This window comes from Pelophylax lessonae (assembly GCF_965119305.1).
Source record: "Pelophylax lessonae genome assembly, chromosome: 8".
Lineage (NCBI taxonomy): Eukaryota > Metazoa > Chordata > Amphibia > Anura > Ranidae > Pelophylax > Pelophylax lessonae.
In genome coordinates this window covers 168,500,487-168,514,070 of record NC_138775.1, presented here as the reverse complement: position 1 = coordinate 168,514,070, position 13,584 = coordinate 168,500,487, and the positions used below count along the sequence as shown (strand labels likewise).

The window sequence follows — 13,584 nt, the reverse complement described above, 5'->3', positions numbered from 1 at the left end:
TAATCCACCAACAGTATGCAAAAATAGTCTCAACTACCACCCTGGGTCAGTGACTCACTGAATGGAGAAGCCAGGACAGCAGCACTGAACTCTGTTAAAATACAAGCCAGCAATACAAGCCAGCAATGGCAGCCGCCATATCCCACAGGTTACCTTTAATGCTCATATTCTCCTGCATACATTTTCCCCAAAGGAGAAAAAAGTGACAGAGCATTGAAAGGGATTATAAACATTTCATTTTTCTTTAAATTTAAAATGACAAAACAGGCTATGCTTATCTGCTCTGTGCAATAGTTTTGCACAGCGCAGCCTTGATCCTCTTTTTCTCAAGTCCCCTGCAGACACTCTTGGGCTCTTGCTATGGCACTATGCTGCTTGCTATGGGGGCACTTTTGCGGGCTTACTCCTGAGCCCTGCTCTGTGTGTCCCAAAGACACACAGAGCGTTGCTTGGCCCCATCTCCCGCTCTCTCCTTACTGGCTGTGATTGACAGCAGCAGGAACGATGGTGTCTCTGGCCCAATGAGGAGAGAGAGATAGCCAAAAGAGAGCCTCTCATGCACATTGCTGGATGGAGATCAAGCTCAGGAAATTATAAGGGGGGGCTGGGGGGGAACTGCAAGCAGAAGATTTCTTTACCTTAACCACTTGCCGACCGCCGCACGACTATTTACTGCGGCGGTCAGCCCCTCATAGCGTACTACGTCGCTAGCCTGTGAGGGTCTCGGGAGCGAGCACGCGCCGCCGGAGGCACGGACCCCCCCCCCCCGCGCGGGCAGGCGTCTAATGCAAACAAGTCGCCTGTCAGTCTCCCCTGTGTAGGAATAGTGATCATACGGATCACTGTTCCTACACCTCAAGCCACAGTCAATCACAGTTAAAATCACGCCCCTAGGGACACACATAACCCCTCCCTCTCAAAAAAAAGTTAACCCTTTCACTGCCACTGTAATTTTACAGTAACAGTGCATATTTATAACACTGATTACTGTAGTAATGTCACTGGTAACCCCAAAGGTGTCAAAAATGTCAGTCAAGGGTCCGATCTGTCCGCCGCAATGTCGCAGTACCGCAAAAAAAAAAAAAAAAAAAAAAAATCGCAGATGGCCGCCATTACGCGTTAAAAAAAAACAACAAAAATCTTTCCCTTTGTTAGTAAACGCGATAAAAAAATTTAGATTTTTACATTTTTTGGGGGGGGAATTTCATATGAAAAAAAAATGTGAAAAATATTGTTATTTTTGCAAAATTTACGCTCTTTTTTTGGTTTATAGCGCATGATCAAAAAAAAAAAAAAAAAAAAAAAAAAAAAATCGCACAGGTGATCAAATACCACCAAAAGAAAGCTCTGTTTATGGGAAAAAAAGGACGTCAAATTAGTTTAGGTACAGCGTCGCACGACCGCGCAATTGTCCGTTAAATTCACACAGTGCCGAATCGCAAAAAAGGCCCTGGTCAGGAAGGGGGTAAAATCTTCCGGGGCTTAAGTGGTTAATGCATAGAATTCATTAAAGCAAAAAAATCAACATTATCTTCAGCCAAAAGGGCAACTTTATTTCGATTTTTGCTTAATGCATAATAATATCAAAGGAGTTAGCCTGAATGTCTACAAAATATGGAAAGTTTTATCCAAAACGATTTGTAGCATGAAGCAGAAATTTCATATCATTTTCACACCCAAACATGCAAAAACAATACCTGAAAGGTTAAAACAATAGCCCACAGCAAAGCCAATGTACGTTCTCTGTGTCTGTCCACAATGTCTTTGGATGAGATGGAGTTACCTGCAATGAATTTAGATTTATGCAAAATAGTATTTGAACGGGAGAAAGGATATTATAGACACAGAATAGGCAATATACACATTAAAGTGTTACTGAACCCAGAACCCTGCATTACCTATATCTGGTCTCCCACAGTACACATAACATGTAAATGCAATTTATTTAGTGAATATAAAACTGCTAAATACCTTTTCTCATCAGCAGTCTTGTGACTTCTATCAGTGTCTGGTAAAGCTTGTAGAAGGAGTTTTCATTCTCCTCTGACTGTCTAGACAGTGTTGATTACTTGCACCCTCCCAAAAATATAAACTCTAGCAATACACACCAAACTGAGCATGTGCAGAGTGACTCCAAAGGCTCTGTCTTAACAGGAGATGGATTGTGGACTTGTGGACTATGGAAGAAGGGGAGGATCAGAGAAAACAGGATCAAACAGCCCTTTTACACAATGAGGAGGATTCATCCCTTAGGTTCCACAGTAAGTATAATAAACAAGCTTTGCTGCATATACAGACTGATTTTACTGTTGTGGGTACAGTAACACTTTAAGAATGTTTTTGAATAAAATTCTCTGAAATGATTAACAGCCATTTACCACGCTCATCTTTGACCTGAACTCCTCTATCTGTCAAAACGTCAAGTGCCACTTCCACATTGTGCATTTTCTGCAGACGACTTATTGCTGGGACTCTCAACTTTTTAGACAGGCTCCAGTTATGAGTTAGGAGTTCCATCATTCGCCTATAAAAAGGGTGTTAAAAAAAAAAAAAAAAGTCAAACAGAAAAAAGGTTAAATATTTTAAGTGAACCTGTCAGTCAATATTAAAAGAGAAGCATACCCAAAGATTTTTGCGCTGTACCTCCCAAGGGTGACAGGAGTTCATTTACTCTTGTTTTCCTGTGGCCGATTCAGAATAAGCTGATTGTTGGCTACTGACCACTACCAGTTGATGAGGCTGAGCAGCACCAGGCTCAGGAAGATTGACAATATGGTCAGGATCCACCCAGCTGTCTGACAGGTGGCCCCACCATTCAGTGTTTGACAGAACCAGAACCACACCTGTCCTCTCTCCAGCCTGCACTTCAGCAAGTGCTGGAGGAGCAGAGAGGAGAGCAACAACTGACAGTCACTGCTCTCCACTCCAAACAGATCAAGAACTGAGTAATCAGCAGTTATGTGATCACTCACTTACCTGTCTTAGTGCTGATGTGGAACAGCTGCAGAGTCACACAGATGCTGCAGCACTGTGGTATTTAAGAATGAACAAATACTTATAGACCTCTTTTTTGACACTATTAAAGCACCCTAAGGAGAGGCCCAATATATGAAGTCAAAAAGTTAATATAGCAGGAGCTGTAAAACTTCACGTGACCTCGGACTCTCAAACTGAAAACTTTCCAAGTTCCCTGTAATGCTACAGTTTGCAAATCTAGTTAGTCGCAAATGGGGGTAAGAAACATTTATGGAAGCCTGATATTTAGTCAACCAATTGTGGAATAGAAATAATCAACTTTATTCTTTGCATTTTTTCCCCTTTCAGACTTCCATAAGATGAGAGTTGTATTAATACGGTTATATAGTTCTCATCATTTTTACTTTTTTTTTTTTTAATGCTTTTTGTAGCACCTAGGAGATGGATTTTAATTATTGAACTGTGAATGTTTTTCTTAAAAGCACTTTTGATAACAAACTACAAGGAACATGTACTTTACTCACACCAAACGAACTCCACACTGTAAATCCACTGCAATATTTGTGACGGCAAAATCAAATTCATCGAGAGGGGTCTGAACATGGCTGACAGATAATCCCAGATAACCAAGGTGGCGTGACAGATCTCCTTCTCCACTCAGAAAATCACGAGAAAATGCCAGCAAAAGATCTTTACTTGTCTGTGGAGACACAACAGCTCAGGACACTTGGTACAAGGCATAGAAGTTCAATACTTGAATGGTTGAAGTGGACCAGTCATTTAAAGTCACACTACATAAGACTCAACTGGGCACACGTCTGCTTCAGCTGAATGTGTCCAAATATTTTGGGTTTCCAAAAATGATAAAAAAAAAAAAAATCTTGATTGTCCTAGAAGAGTATACAGTATCTCACAAAAGTTAGTACACGCCTCACATTTTTGTAAATATTTTATTATATATTTTCATGTGACAACACTGAAGAAATGAGACTTTGCTACAATGTAAAGTAGTGAGTGTACAGATTGTATAACAGTGTACATTTGCGGTCCCCTAAAAATAACACGCAGCCACTAATGTCTAAGCCACTTTTGGCAACAAAAGTGAGTACACCCCTTAGTGACAATGTCAAAATTGGGCCCAAAGTGTCCACCATTATTATTTTGTGTGGCCACCATTTCCAGCGCTGCCTTAACCCTTTTGGGCATGGAGTTCACCAGAACTTCACAGGTTGCCACTGGAGTCCTCTTCCACTCCTCCATGATGACATCACAGAGCTGGTGGATGTTAGAGACCTTATGCTCCTCCACCATCCATTTGAGGATGCCCAACAGATGCTCAATAGGGTTTAGGTCTGGAGACATGCTTAGCCAGTCCATCACCTTTACCCTCAGCTTCTTTAGTAAGGCAGTGATCGTCTGGAGGTGTGTTTGGGGTCGTTATGTTGGAATACTGCCTTGCGGCCCAGTCGCCGGAGAGAGGGGATCATGCTTTGCTTCAGTATGTCACAGCACATGTTGGCATTCATGGTTCCCTCAATGAACTGTAGCTCCCCAGTGACAGCAGCACTCATGCAGCCCCAAACCATGACATTCCCACCGCCATGCTTGACTGTAGGCAATACACACTTGTCTTTGTACTACTCACCTGGTTGCCTCCACACATGCTTGACACGATTTGAACCAAATAAGTTTATCTTGGTCTCATCAGACCACAGGACATGGGTCCAGTAATCCATGTCCTTAGTCTGCTTGTCTTCAGCAAACAGTTTGCAGACTTTCTTGTGCATCATCTTTAGAAGAGGCTTCCTTCTGTGATGGCAGCCATGCAAATCAATTTGATGCAGTGTACGGCGTATGGTCTGAGCACTGACAGGCTGACCCCCCCCCCCTCCTTCAACCTCTGCAGAAATGCTGGCAGCACTCATACATAATTTTCCCAAAGACAACCTCTGGATAGGACACTGAGCACGTGCACTCAACTTCTTTGGTTGACCATGGCAAGGCCTGTTCTGAGTGGAACCTGTCCTGTTAAACCACTGCGCTCCTGCTCAGTTTCAGGGTCTTGGCAATCTTCTTATAGCCTAGGCCATCTTTATGTAGAGCAGTGGTTCTCAACTCCAGTCCTCGGGACCCAACAACAGGCCAGATTTGCAAGATAACTAAATTACATCACAGGAAATCTCATTTGCTGCTCAGTGATTGTAGTATTCTAGTCTGCATCTCCCCAAGGTAATACTTAAAATCAGACCTTTTAGTGGGTCCCGAGGACCGGAGTTGAGAACCACTGATGTAGAGCAACGATTCTTTTTTTCAGATCCTCCTTGCCATGAGATGACATATTGAACTTCCAGTGACCAATATGAGAGAGTAAGAGCGATAACACCAAATTTAACACACCTGAGACCTTGTAACACTAACAAGTCACATGACACCAGGAAGGGAAAATGGCAAATTGAGTCCAATTTGGATATTTTCACTTAGGGGTGTACAGTAATCCCCCGCTCCATCGCGGTTCAGTTTTTGCGGTCCCGGTAATTCGCGCTATTTTAATTAGGACCCATTAATTCGGATATCGCGGTCCCGGTAATTCGCGCTATTCTAATTAGGACCCATTAATTCGGATATCGCGGTAATATTTCGCCATTTCGCGGTTATGTAGCGGTGAATGAGAGAATCAGAGCGAGGCTGTGGTGGAACGCATGCCTCGCTCGTGGACCGCACCGAGCGCGGTGACGTTAGAGGGGGCGGTAACGCGATTCGGAGCATGTGCAGATGTGCTCCTTTGCCAACTACAAGCAAGAATGCCCGCAAGAATGCCACCCAAACGCCCATCATCTAAGGCTAAGGCTTCTGGCGAGCCAAAACAGAAGAGGAAGTTCATTACAATTCAGGAGAAGGTGAAACTTCTTGATATGATAAAGGAAGGACAGAGTTATGCTGCTGTAGCCCGCCATTATGGTATGAATGAATCAACGATTCGATACATCAAAAAGGATGACAAGAATATCAGGGCAACTGCTGCACTGTCCATAAACCAAGCTGCAAAAAGAGTTGTTTCTTCCCGCAATAAAACCATTGTTAGGATGGAAACTGCATTGGCCATTTGGATCCAAGATTGCAGAAAAAAAAGCATCACATTGGATGGTAACATCATCAGGACACAGGCAAAGAAGCTGTACGACACTTTTGCCAATGAAGGAGGCTGTGAAGAAGGCTCTGCCGCAGCCGAACAGTCAGACAACGACAATCCTGATCAGCCTTCTACTTCTAGTACAGGTACATCTTCATCAGGAGACTTTTCTGCCAGCAAGGGGTGGTTTGACCGCTTCCAGAAACGCTATCAGTTGAAGAGTGTTTCATTGCAAGGTGAAGCTGCATCTGCCGACAAAGAAGCTGCTGAAAGGTACACCAATGAGACCTTCAAGAGTTTCATCGAGGAGGGTGGGTACAAACCAGAGCAAGTCTTTAATATGGATGAGACCGGCTTGTTCTGGAAGAGAATGCCCAAACGGACTTACATCATGAAGGAGGAAGCCCGAGCCCCTGGATTCAAGGCTTATAAGGACAGAGTAACCTTGGTTATGTGTGGAAATGCTGCTGGGTTTATGATCAAGCCAGCCCTGATCTACAAGGCCAAGAACCCCAGAGCATTGAAGCATAAAAACAAGAACCAGCTACCAGTCTATTGGATGCATAACCCTAAGGCTTGGATGACTAAACGCCTCACAACTGAGTGGTTCCATAATTGTTTCATCCCAGCCGTCAAGGTCTACCTTGCCGAACTTGGCCTTGATTTTAAAGTGCTTCTGCTGATGGATAATGCAGGTGGCCATGCCATGGATCTATCGTACGAAGGAGTGCAAGTTGAGTTCCTTCCACCCAACACCACGTCTTTAATTCAGCCTATGGACCAGGGTGTGATACGTGCATTCAAGGCTCTGTACACTCGCAACTCCTTGAATCATCTTGTTGAATCCATGAACAATGATGATAATTTCAATTTGAAGAACTACTGGCGTAATTACACCATTGCAACTTGTCTGGAGAACATACAAAAGGCCCTCAAGGAGATGAAGAAGGAGACCCTGCATGCCTGTTGGAAGAAGCTTTGGCCAGAAATTATTCATGAATATAAAGGGTTCTCTCCTGACGAAGTTCATCATTCAGCTGTGGACAAATCAATTAGGCTGGCGAAGTTGCTAGGAGGTGAAGGTTTTCAGGATATGACCCAGGACGATGTCAATGACCTAATTGAAACCCATTCAGCTCCACTAACCGATGAGGATCTGACAGAACTCACCAAGTCAGCGAGTGAGGAGGAAATGGAGGAACATGAGGGGGAGGAAGAAGAGGAAGGCTTGTCAATTGAGCGCCTTGGCAGGGTCATGCGTACGGCCAATGACCTGAAACAGATGTTAGCTGATTGGGATCCTGACATGGTTCGTTCACTGCAGTTCCAAAACAGCATTGATGGAGCCATTCAGGTGTACAAGAACCTCCTCGCCCAAAAGAAGAAACACGCCCAGCAACTGCCTATAACTATGTTCTTCACAAAACAGAAGAAGGCCACATCCACCCCAAGTACCTCCACAGGCACCTCTGATGTAGAAGTGGAGGTCATGGAGCAGCAAGAAGACAACCCACCTACACCAAAAGAAGCGCCTGCTGAACCTGCGCCTTCAAAAGGACAGTAGCTGCTCTTATTTGCTGCTTATCGTCATCTTCTTTTCTGCTGAGTACAGTACAGTACTGTACAAATACTGTACAGTACTCTTATTTACTACTGTACATTATACAGTACTGTACTTTTAGCACAATAGTTTTGTGTTTTTACAATGCTCTTGCTCTCTCTCTATACAGTACTCTTTTTTTTACTACTGTACAGTACACAGTACAGTACTGTACTGTTAGCACAATACAGTACAGTAGTTGTGTTTTTACAATGCTCTTGCTCTCTCTCTATACTGTACAGTACAGTATTTTTTTACTACTGTACAGTATACAGTACTGTACTGTTAGCACAATAGTTTTGTGTTTTTACAATGCTCTTGCTCTCTCTCTATCTTTTATGTGTTTTTATTGCTTAAACGTTTGTTTAAAGACCTTTAAATGCTATTAAAAAGTTAACAAAACATGCCTAGGGTGTATTTAAATAGGGTCTTTCTATTTCGCGGATTTTCACTTTTCGCGGGTGGGTCCGGAACGTAACCCCCGCGATGGAGGGGGGATTACTGTACTCACTTTTGCTGTCAGCGGTTTAGACATTAATGGCTGTGTGTTGAGTTATTTTGAGGGGACAGCAAATTTATACTGTTATACAAGCTGTACACTCACTACTTTACATTGTAGCAACGTGTCATTTCTTCAGTGTTGTCACATGAAAAGATATAATAAAATATTTACAAAAATGTGAGGGGTGTACTCACTTTTGTGAGATACTTTATGTGTAAAAATACAGAATGTTCCAAAACAAAGAAGGACATTTAGGGGGGTTACTAAAACTGGAGAGTGCAAAATCTGGTGCAGCTCTGCATAGAAACCAATCAGCTTCCAAGTTTCATTGTCAAAGCCTAAGTGAACAAGCTGAAGTTAGAAGCCAATTGACTACCACGTACAGCTGCACCAGGTTCATCTGTTTTAAGAAATCCCCCCCCCCCCTAAGATCACGTAGAGCAATTACTTCCAATTAACTGGATTATGGGGTTGTGAGATTATGTCTTTGTGCACTGCCACTCAGTCATTGATCAGGGCCATATGCATAGTTTGTTTTTTTATAATTCTATAAAGAGGAAAAAAAAAAAAGAAAATTACCTACCTTAAATTCAGCATCCTTACAAAATAAGCAGGGATCGTGATCAATAAGCCTTGACTGTTTAGCATAATCAAGAAAAAAAACAAGCAGCAGCAGTTTCTTTAGTGTGAACTTGGATAAAGCCTCTTCATGACCTGAAAACCGAAATGTGAAACTAGGTAACCAAATAAATTAAAAGATTGAACAGGAACCCCCACCCCACAATACAAAGACTCACCCTCACGATACAAGTGTGGTACTGAAGGATGTCTGTACTCTGCAGCAATATCCGGATTCCAGAGGAGACGATTCAAGATGAATAAAGCAAGGCCTGTGACATCGCTATTGTCCTCCAAAGAAATCAGCTCTCCAAATATAGTCTGCCAATCACAAAATTAAAAACTTAAGGTCAAATGACATCTCTTCACAATAAGACAAAGTGGTTATATAAAGCTACAAATATAAGCAGAAACCTGTAACAGTAAGGCTCCATTCACATGTAGGCGTTTTGGGGGCGTTTTTCTGCTCTAGGATCAGCTCTCAAAAGGCCCAACAAGACAAATCTTATTCATTTCAATGGCCCCTGTTCACATCTGAGGGTTTTGACGCCGTGAGCAAAACGCCCAACGCTCAAAAAAGTACATGAGCTTCTTTTTGGGCAGATTACAGGCGTTTTCCATTGGTCTCTATTCAATCTAAAAACGCCTGCACAAAAAAACGCCTGTAAAAATGCCTGAAAAAACGCCTGTAATAGCAACGCCAAGATGTGAACGTAGCCTAAAGAGACATGTTTATTTAATTTGACTTCATATTAACCGCTTCAACACCGAGGACTTTTATCCCCTTCCTGCCCAGGCCAAATTTTCAGATTTCAGTGCTGTTACACTTTGAATGATAATTGCGCAGTCATGCAACTACATTTTTATCATTTTGTTCACAAAAATATAAATTTTGGTGGAATTTAATCACCAATTATTGTTTTTTGCTAAATAAACGAAAAAAAGACTAAAAATAAAAAAACAAAACAACGTGCTTTTCTTTGACTGTTATAAAATTTTGCAAATAAAATAATTGTTCTTTATAAATTTAGGCCAAAATGTATTCTGCTACATTTGTTTGATGAAAATAACCCAAATCAGTGTATATTATTTAGTCTGTAGGAAAGTTATAGAAAGTCCAAAAACAATGGGATATTTCTGAAAATTGATCAATGCTGATGTACTGACAGCATATCTAGATTCTTGAGGCCTTAAAATGCCAAGACAGTAGAAATATCCCCCAAATGACTCACTTTTGGAAAGTAGACAGTCCAAGGTATTTATTAAGGGGCATGGGCAAGGTTTTTTTTATGATGTCATTTTTTTGGTAAAAAAAAAATAAATAATAATTCACATTTTTTTTATTTTTATTTACATACTGTCTTTACTGCAGTACAGCACATCATAAGCATAACTAGTGTGGTGGTAATCAGGGACACTGACTGGTGACAGTACAAAAAAAAAAAAAAAGTTATAATTACATTTTTTTTTTAAACACACTGTGACCAGAGCAATATAAGGTTACCATAGGAGTCCTTCAGGATTTTTTTTTTCTTTTTTACACATACATTAGGATTGCTTATAGCAGTGTATTACATTCCTATAAGCAAGTATTTTACTGAATGAAACTGAATCAGTCGGTTTTGTTGTGATTTGCTGTGATTGGTCAAAGCTAAATCACATGGTACAGATAAGCTGTGCTTGGCCCTGTCTGTACCATGTGATCAAATTGACCAATCACACAATGGATGCTATGAAAGGAAGCCATCCATTGTGTAACAACTGTCATATGACCCGCTGCGATTCCTCACGACGGTCACATGGTAAGACAGCGAGCAGGTACTCTGATCAGTCATCAGCTGGTAACAGATCGCGCCACTGCGCGGCCCCCTGATCAGCACTTCCTGATAGACTCCTTCTTAGGGGTTATACAAAAACCACCCTAAAAAAGGCTTACAAAAAAAAGCAGCGGCATCCGATAGGAATGCTTTGCTGGCCCCTCGGACCTCCAGGGAGCCTGACGATACCCTGAGAATCATCATGAGATACTCTGAGCAACATCATAGTATAAGACAAATTGTTTCAAAATACTGGCATGTATTAACCTTGGACCCCACAGTGAGTAAACACGTCCCAGACCATCCCCAATTCACTTTTAGAAAGGTGCCAGCCCTAAAAGAAAGACTGGTCCAAAGTGAATTCAAAATGCATAAAAATCAAGATCCTTGCAAACTTAAAGGGACCTATATCTGTGGTAACTGCAAGTACTGTCGCTACATGCTAACTACAAAAAACCCAACACTTCCCAATGGCCAAACCTTCTCTCCAAGACACTTTGCAAACTGCCGCACCCACGGAGTGGTATATTTACTCCTCTGTGGGTGCGGCTGTTTTTATGTGGGTAAAACCAAGCTACCATTTTTTCAACGTGCGAACAGACATGTGAAAAGTATGAAAACCTGTAACCCCGACTTACCTTTAGGACGTCATACCAGTCTCGTACATACAGGAAAGTTTCCAAAAATCAAGTTCCTAATTTTAGACAGAATTCATCCCAGTCCCCGTGGAGGGGACTGGAATAAAATTCTTTTACAGATGGAACTTCGTTGGATCTATCTTTTAAGAGCTACAGATCCACCAGGTCTGAACAAAATGGTTTCTTACAAACCCTATCTAGAAGGTTTTACATCGGGTGGCATGGAACAATAGGCCGTCTTTTTTTCAATGACATCTCTATATTGCCTATGATTCATCTATAATTCCTTCCTCCCCTTGTCTTTATTAGTACTTTCCTTATTTCCTACTCTTCACCCAATCTACAAATCCCCAAACTGGCCTCATACCCCACTTATATACAGAATTGTCAATAACCAATATTTATCACTGTATGATATCTAATGCAATGATGGTTCTTATTCTGTATCTCTTAAACATTGGAATCGGTTTTTTTAAAAAAAATTTTCATTGTTTACTTTCTGTCATTTTCTTAGGCTCTGTTAAACCTAAAATACAAATCATGGGAGGATTCGTTGTTCTGTACTGGCTACAGATGGCTGATGTGCTACCATCCCTGCATTGGGTTGAATCTCTTTGTGGAAACATTCCCCTAACGATATGATCACACAAATATGTTCACATTGTTGTTAATGGCATCTTCTTCTGAGTTGTATTGTGCCCAGGAGACAGCCCGGCACGGGGGCGGACACCTTAATCGGTAGTCCGCCTTTGGGCTGCAGACCATTGGTTCTCGATGAGACCCCTGCGGACTCGCCCATTCACTTCCGTTTGCGTTCCACGCTGGCGGAAGTGACCGTGCCGGTGGTGCGCATTGGCCGCGTGAACTTCCGCTGCACTCCACAAGTGCGCATGTGCGGCGGGAGGTCTATGCGGCGACTGCGCACCAGGAAATCCAATAGGGAACTGACCAAACGGAGGACACAAAGTAAGTATCACCAGCTGATTTGCATCTAAACTTAATCAACAGCCTTCTTATACAGCTCCCCTTCTAAGAGTGAAACATACCATTCACTCGCTGAAGGTGGATGCTTGCTGCACAACCCTCTGCTAAAATCCTCAAACAAACAAGGTAACAAAGCCCAAATTTATTTTCTTAACTGCCTGTTTTCTTGTCTGCTTTCAAATATTGCTGCACATGCCAAAACCACTGTGTCCCCATTGTGAATACTGCTCTAATCTTTTTTACAATTGGGATTTTTTATGCAAAACTATTTTTTTTTTTTTTCTTTTTTCATTGATATCTAACACCATTAACACTAGAGACAATTATGACCAAGGACTAGCTATCCTTTATATGATCTCTTTCACAGTTGAAAAGGCATGTGCAGCATATTGCGGCAGATTTGATTTTCAGCAGGGCAATCAGCTGATGTTCTATAAAAACAACTCTATCTACAAAATCCCACAAATTTTATTCTCTTTCTCCTCACCTGGCAGATTTCCCTTGCTTTGTGGATTTCAGCTGCCCCCAGTCAGCCTTACAGCTGATGGGCGCACTCAACTGGAGGATGCTTTTATAAATACTTCTATTTTTCAAATCATCAACTTTCCCAAAAGACGCACTCAAATGCAGCGATGAGACCCACCCAGCCATCTGTTTTTAACTTCATTGGCAGGCATATATCCTAAACAGTTACACGGCAGACTCTGTAAGTGTTCTTTTTGCCCTTGTATCTTTGATATATGGACATTTCATCTGGATGAATTTAATCTGCATTGAATGTCCAATACAGTATTACATGACTTTCTGTATAAACTACATATTTGCAAATATTTTTCAAATATATTAATTACCCATATGGTTGATCATTTACAGACCGCTGCTTTAAGGTTGCCCCTGAAGAAGGAGTTGTGACTTATATCTTTGAAACGCGTTGGGCACATACCTCAATAGAGCGGTATCTTTCTGTCCATTTGACTGTATGGATTATACCAAGCTTGCCAATTGTTTTTAACCGTTTAAATTTGTATTTGTATATGTTATTATTTTTCAATAAAATTTATCATTATTATATCTTTTGTATCCATTTTTGTGCCTTAAAAGTCCCACCCCAAGGGGAACTTCCATTTTTGTTGAGCACTTCCTGACAGGACATCATAGGATGTCCAGTCAGGATAGGAAAGAAACCCTCTCTAACCGTCATTTGTCTATAAGCTTGGCGGGAAGTGGTTAAAGTTATTACCTCCAGTCCTACACGAAGCCACAATGGATTATACGAAAGTAGCCAGCTCAAAATCTTCTGACGTTCACCTAAAAAATTG

At 41.6% G+C, this 13,584-nt stretch overlaps 1 protein-coding gene across 1 annotated transcript in view; it reads right to left on the bottom strand.

Moving 5' to 3' along the window:
- ASPM (assembly factor for spindle microtubules) overlaps positions 1-13,584 on the bottom strand; it is a 147,933-nt gene that overhangs the window by 70,141 nt on the left and 64,208 nt on the right. Inside the window, exons 8-13 of the mRNA XM_082266196.1 lie at positions 13,506-13,573; positions 9,006-9,147; positions 8,792-8,922; positions 3,501-3,676; positions 2,379-2,524; positions 1,698-1,783 (exon numbers count right to left, since the gene is read on the bottom strand). Coding sequence (XP_082122322.1) covers positions 1,698-1,783; positions 2,379-2,524; positions 3,501-3,676; positions 8,792-8,922; positions 9,006-9,147; positions 13,506-13,573 — 749 coding nt within the window. The remainder of the gene's footprint in view (positions 1-1,697; positions 1,784-2,378; positions 2,525-3,500; positions 3,677-8,791; positions 8,923-9,005; positions 9,148-13,505; positions 13,574-13,584) is intronic.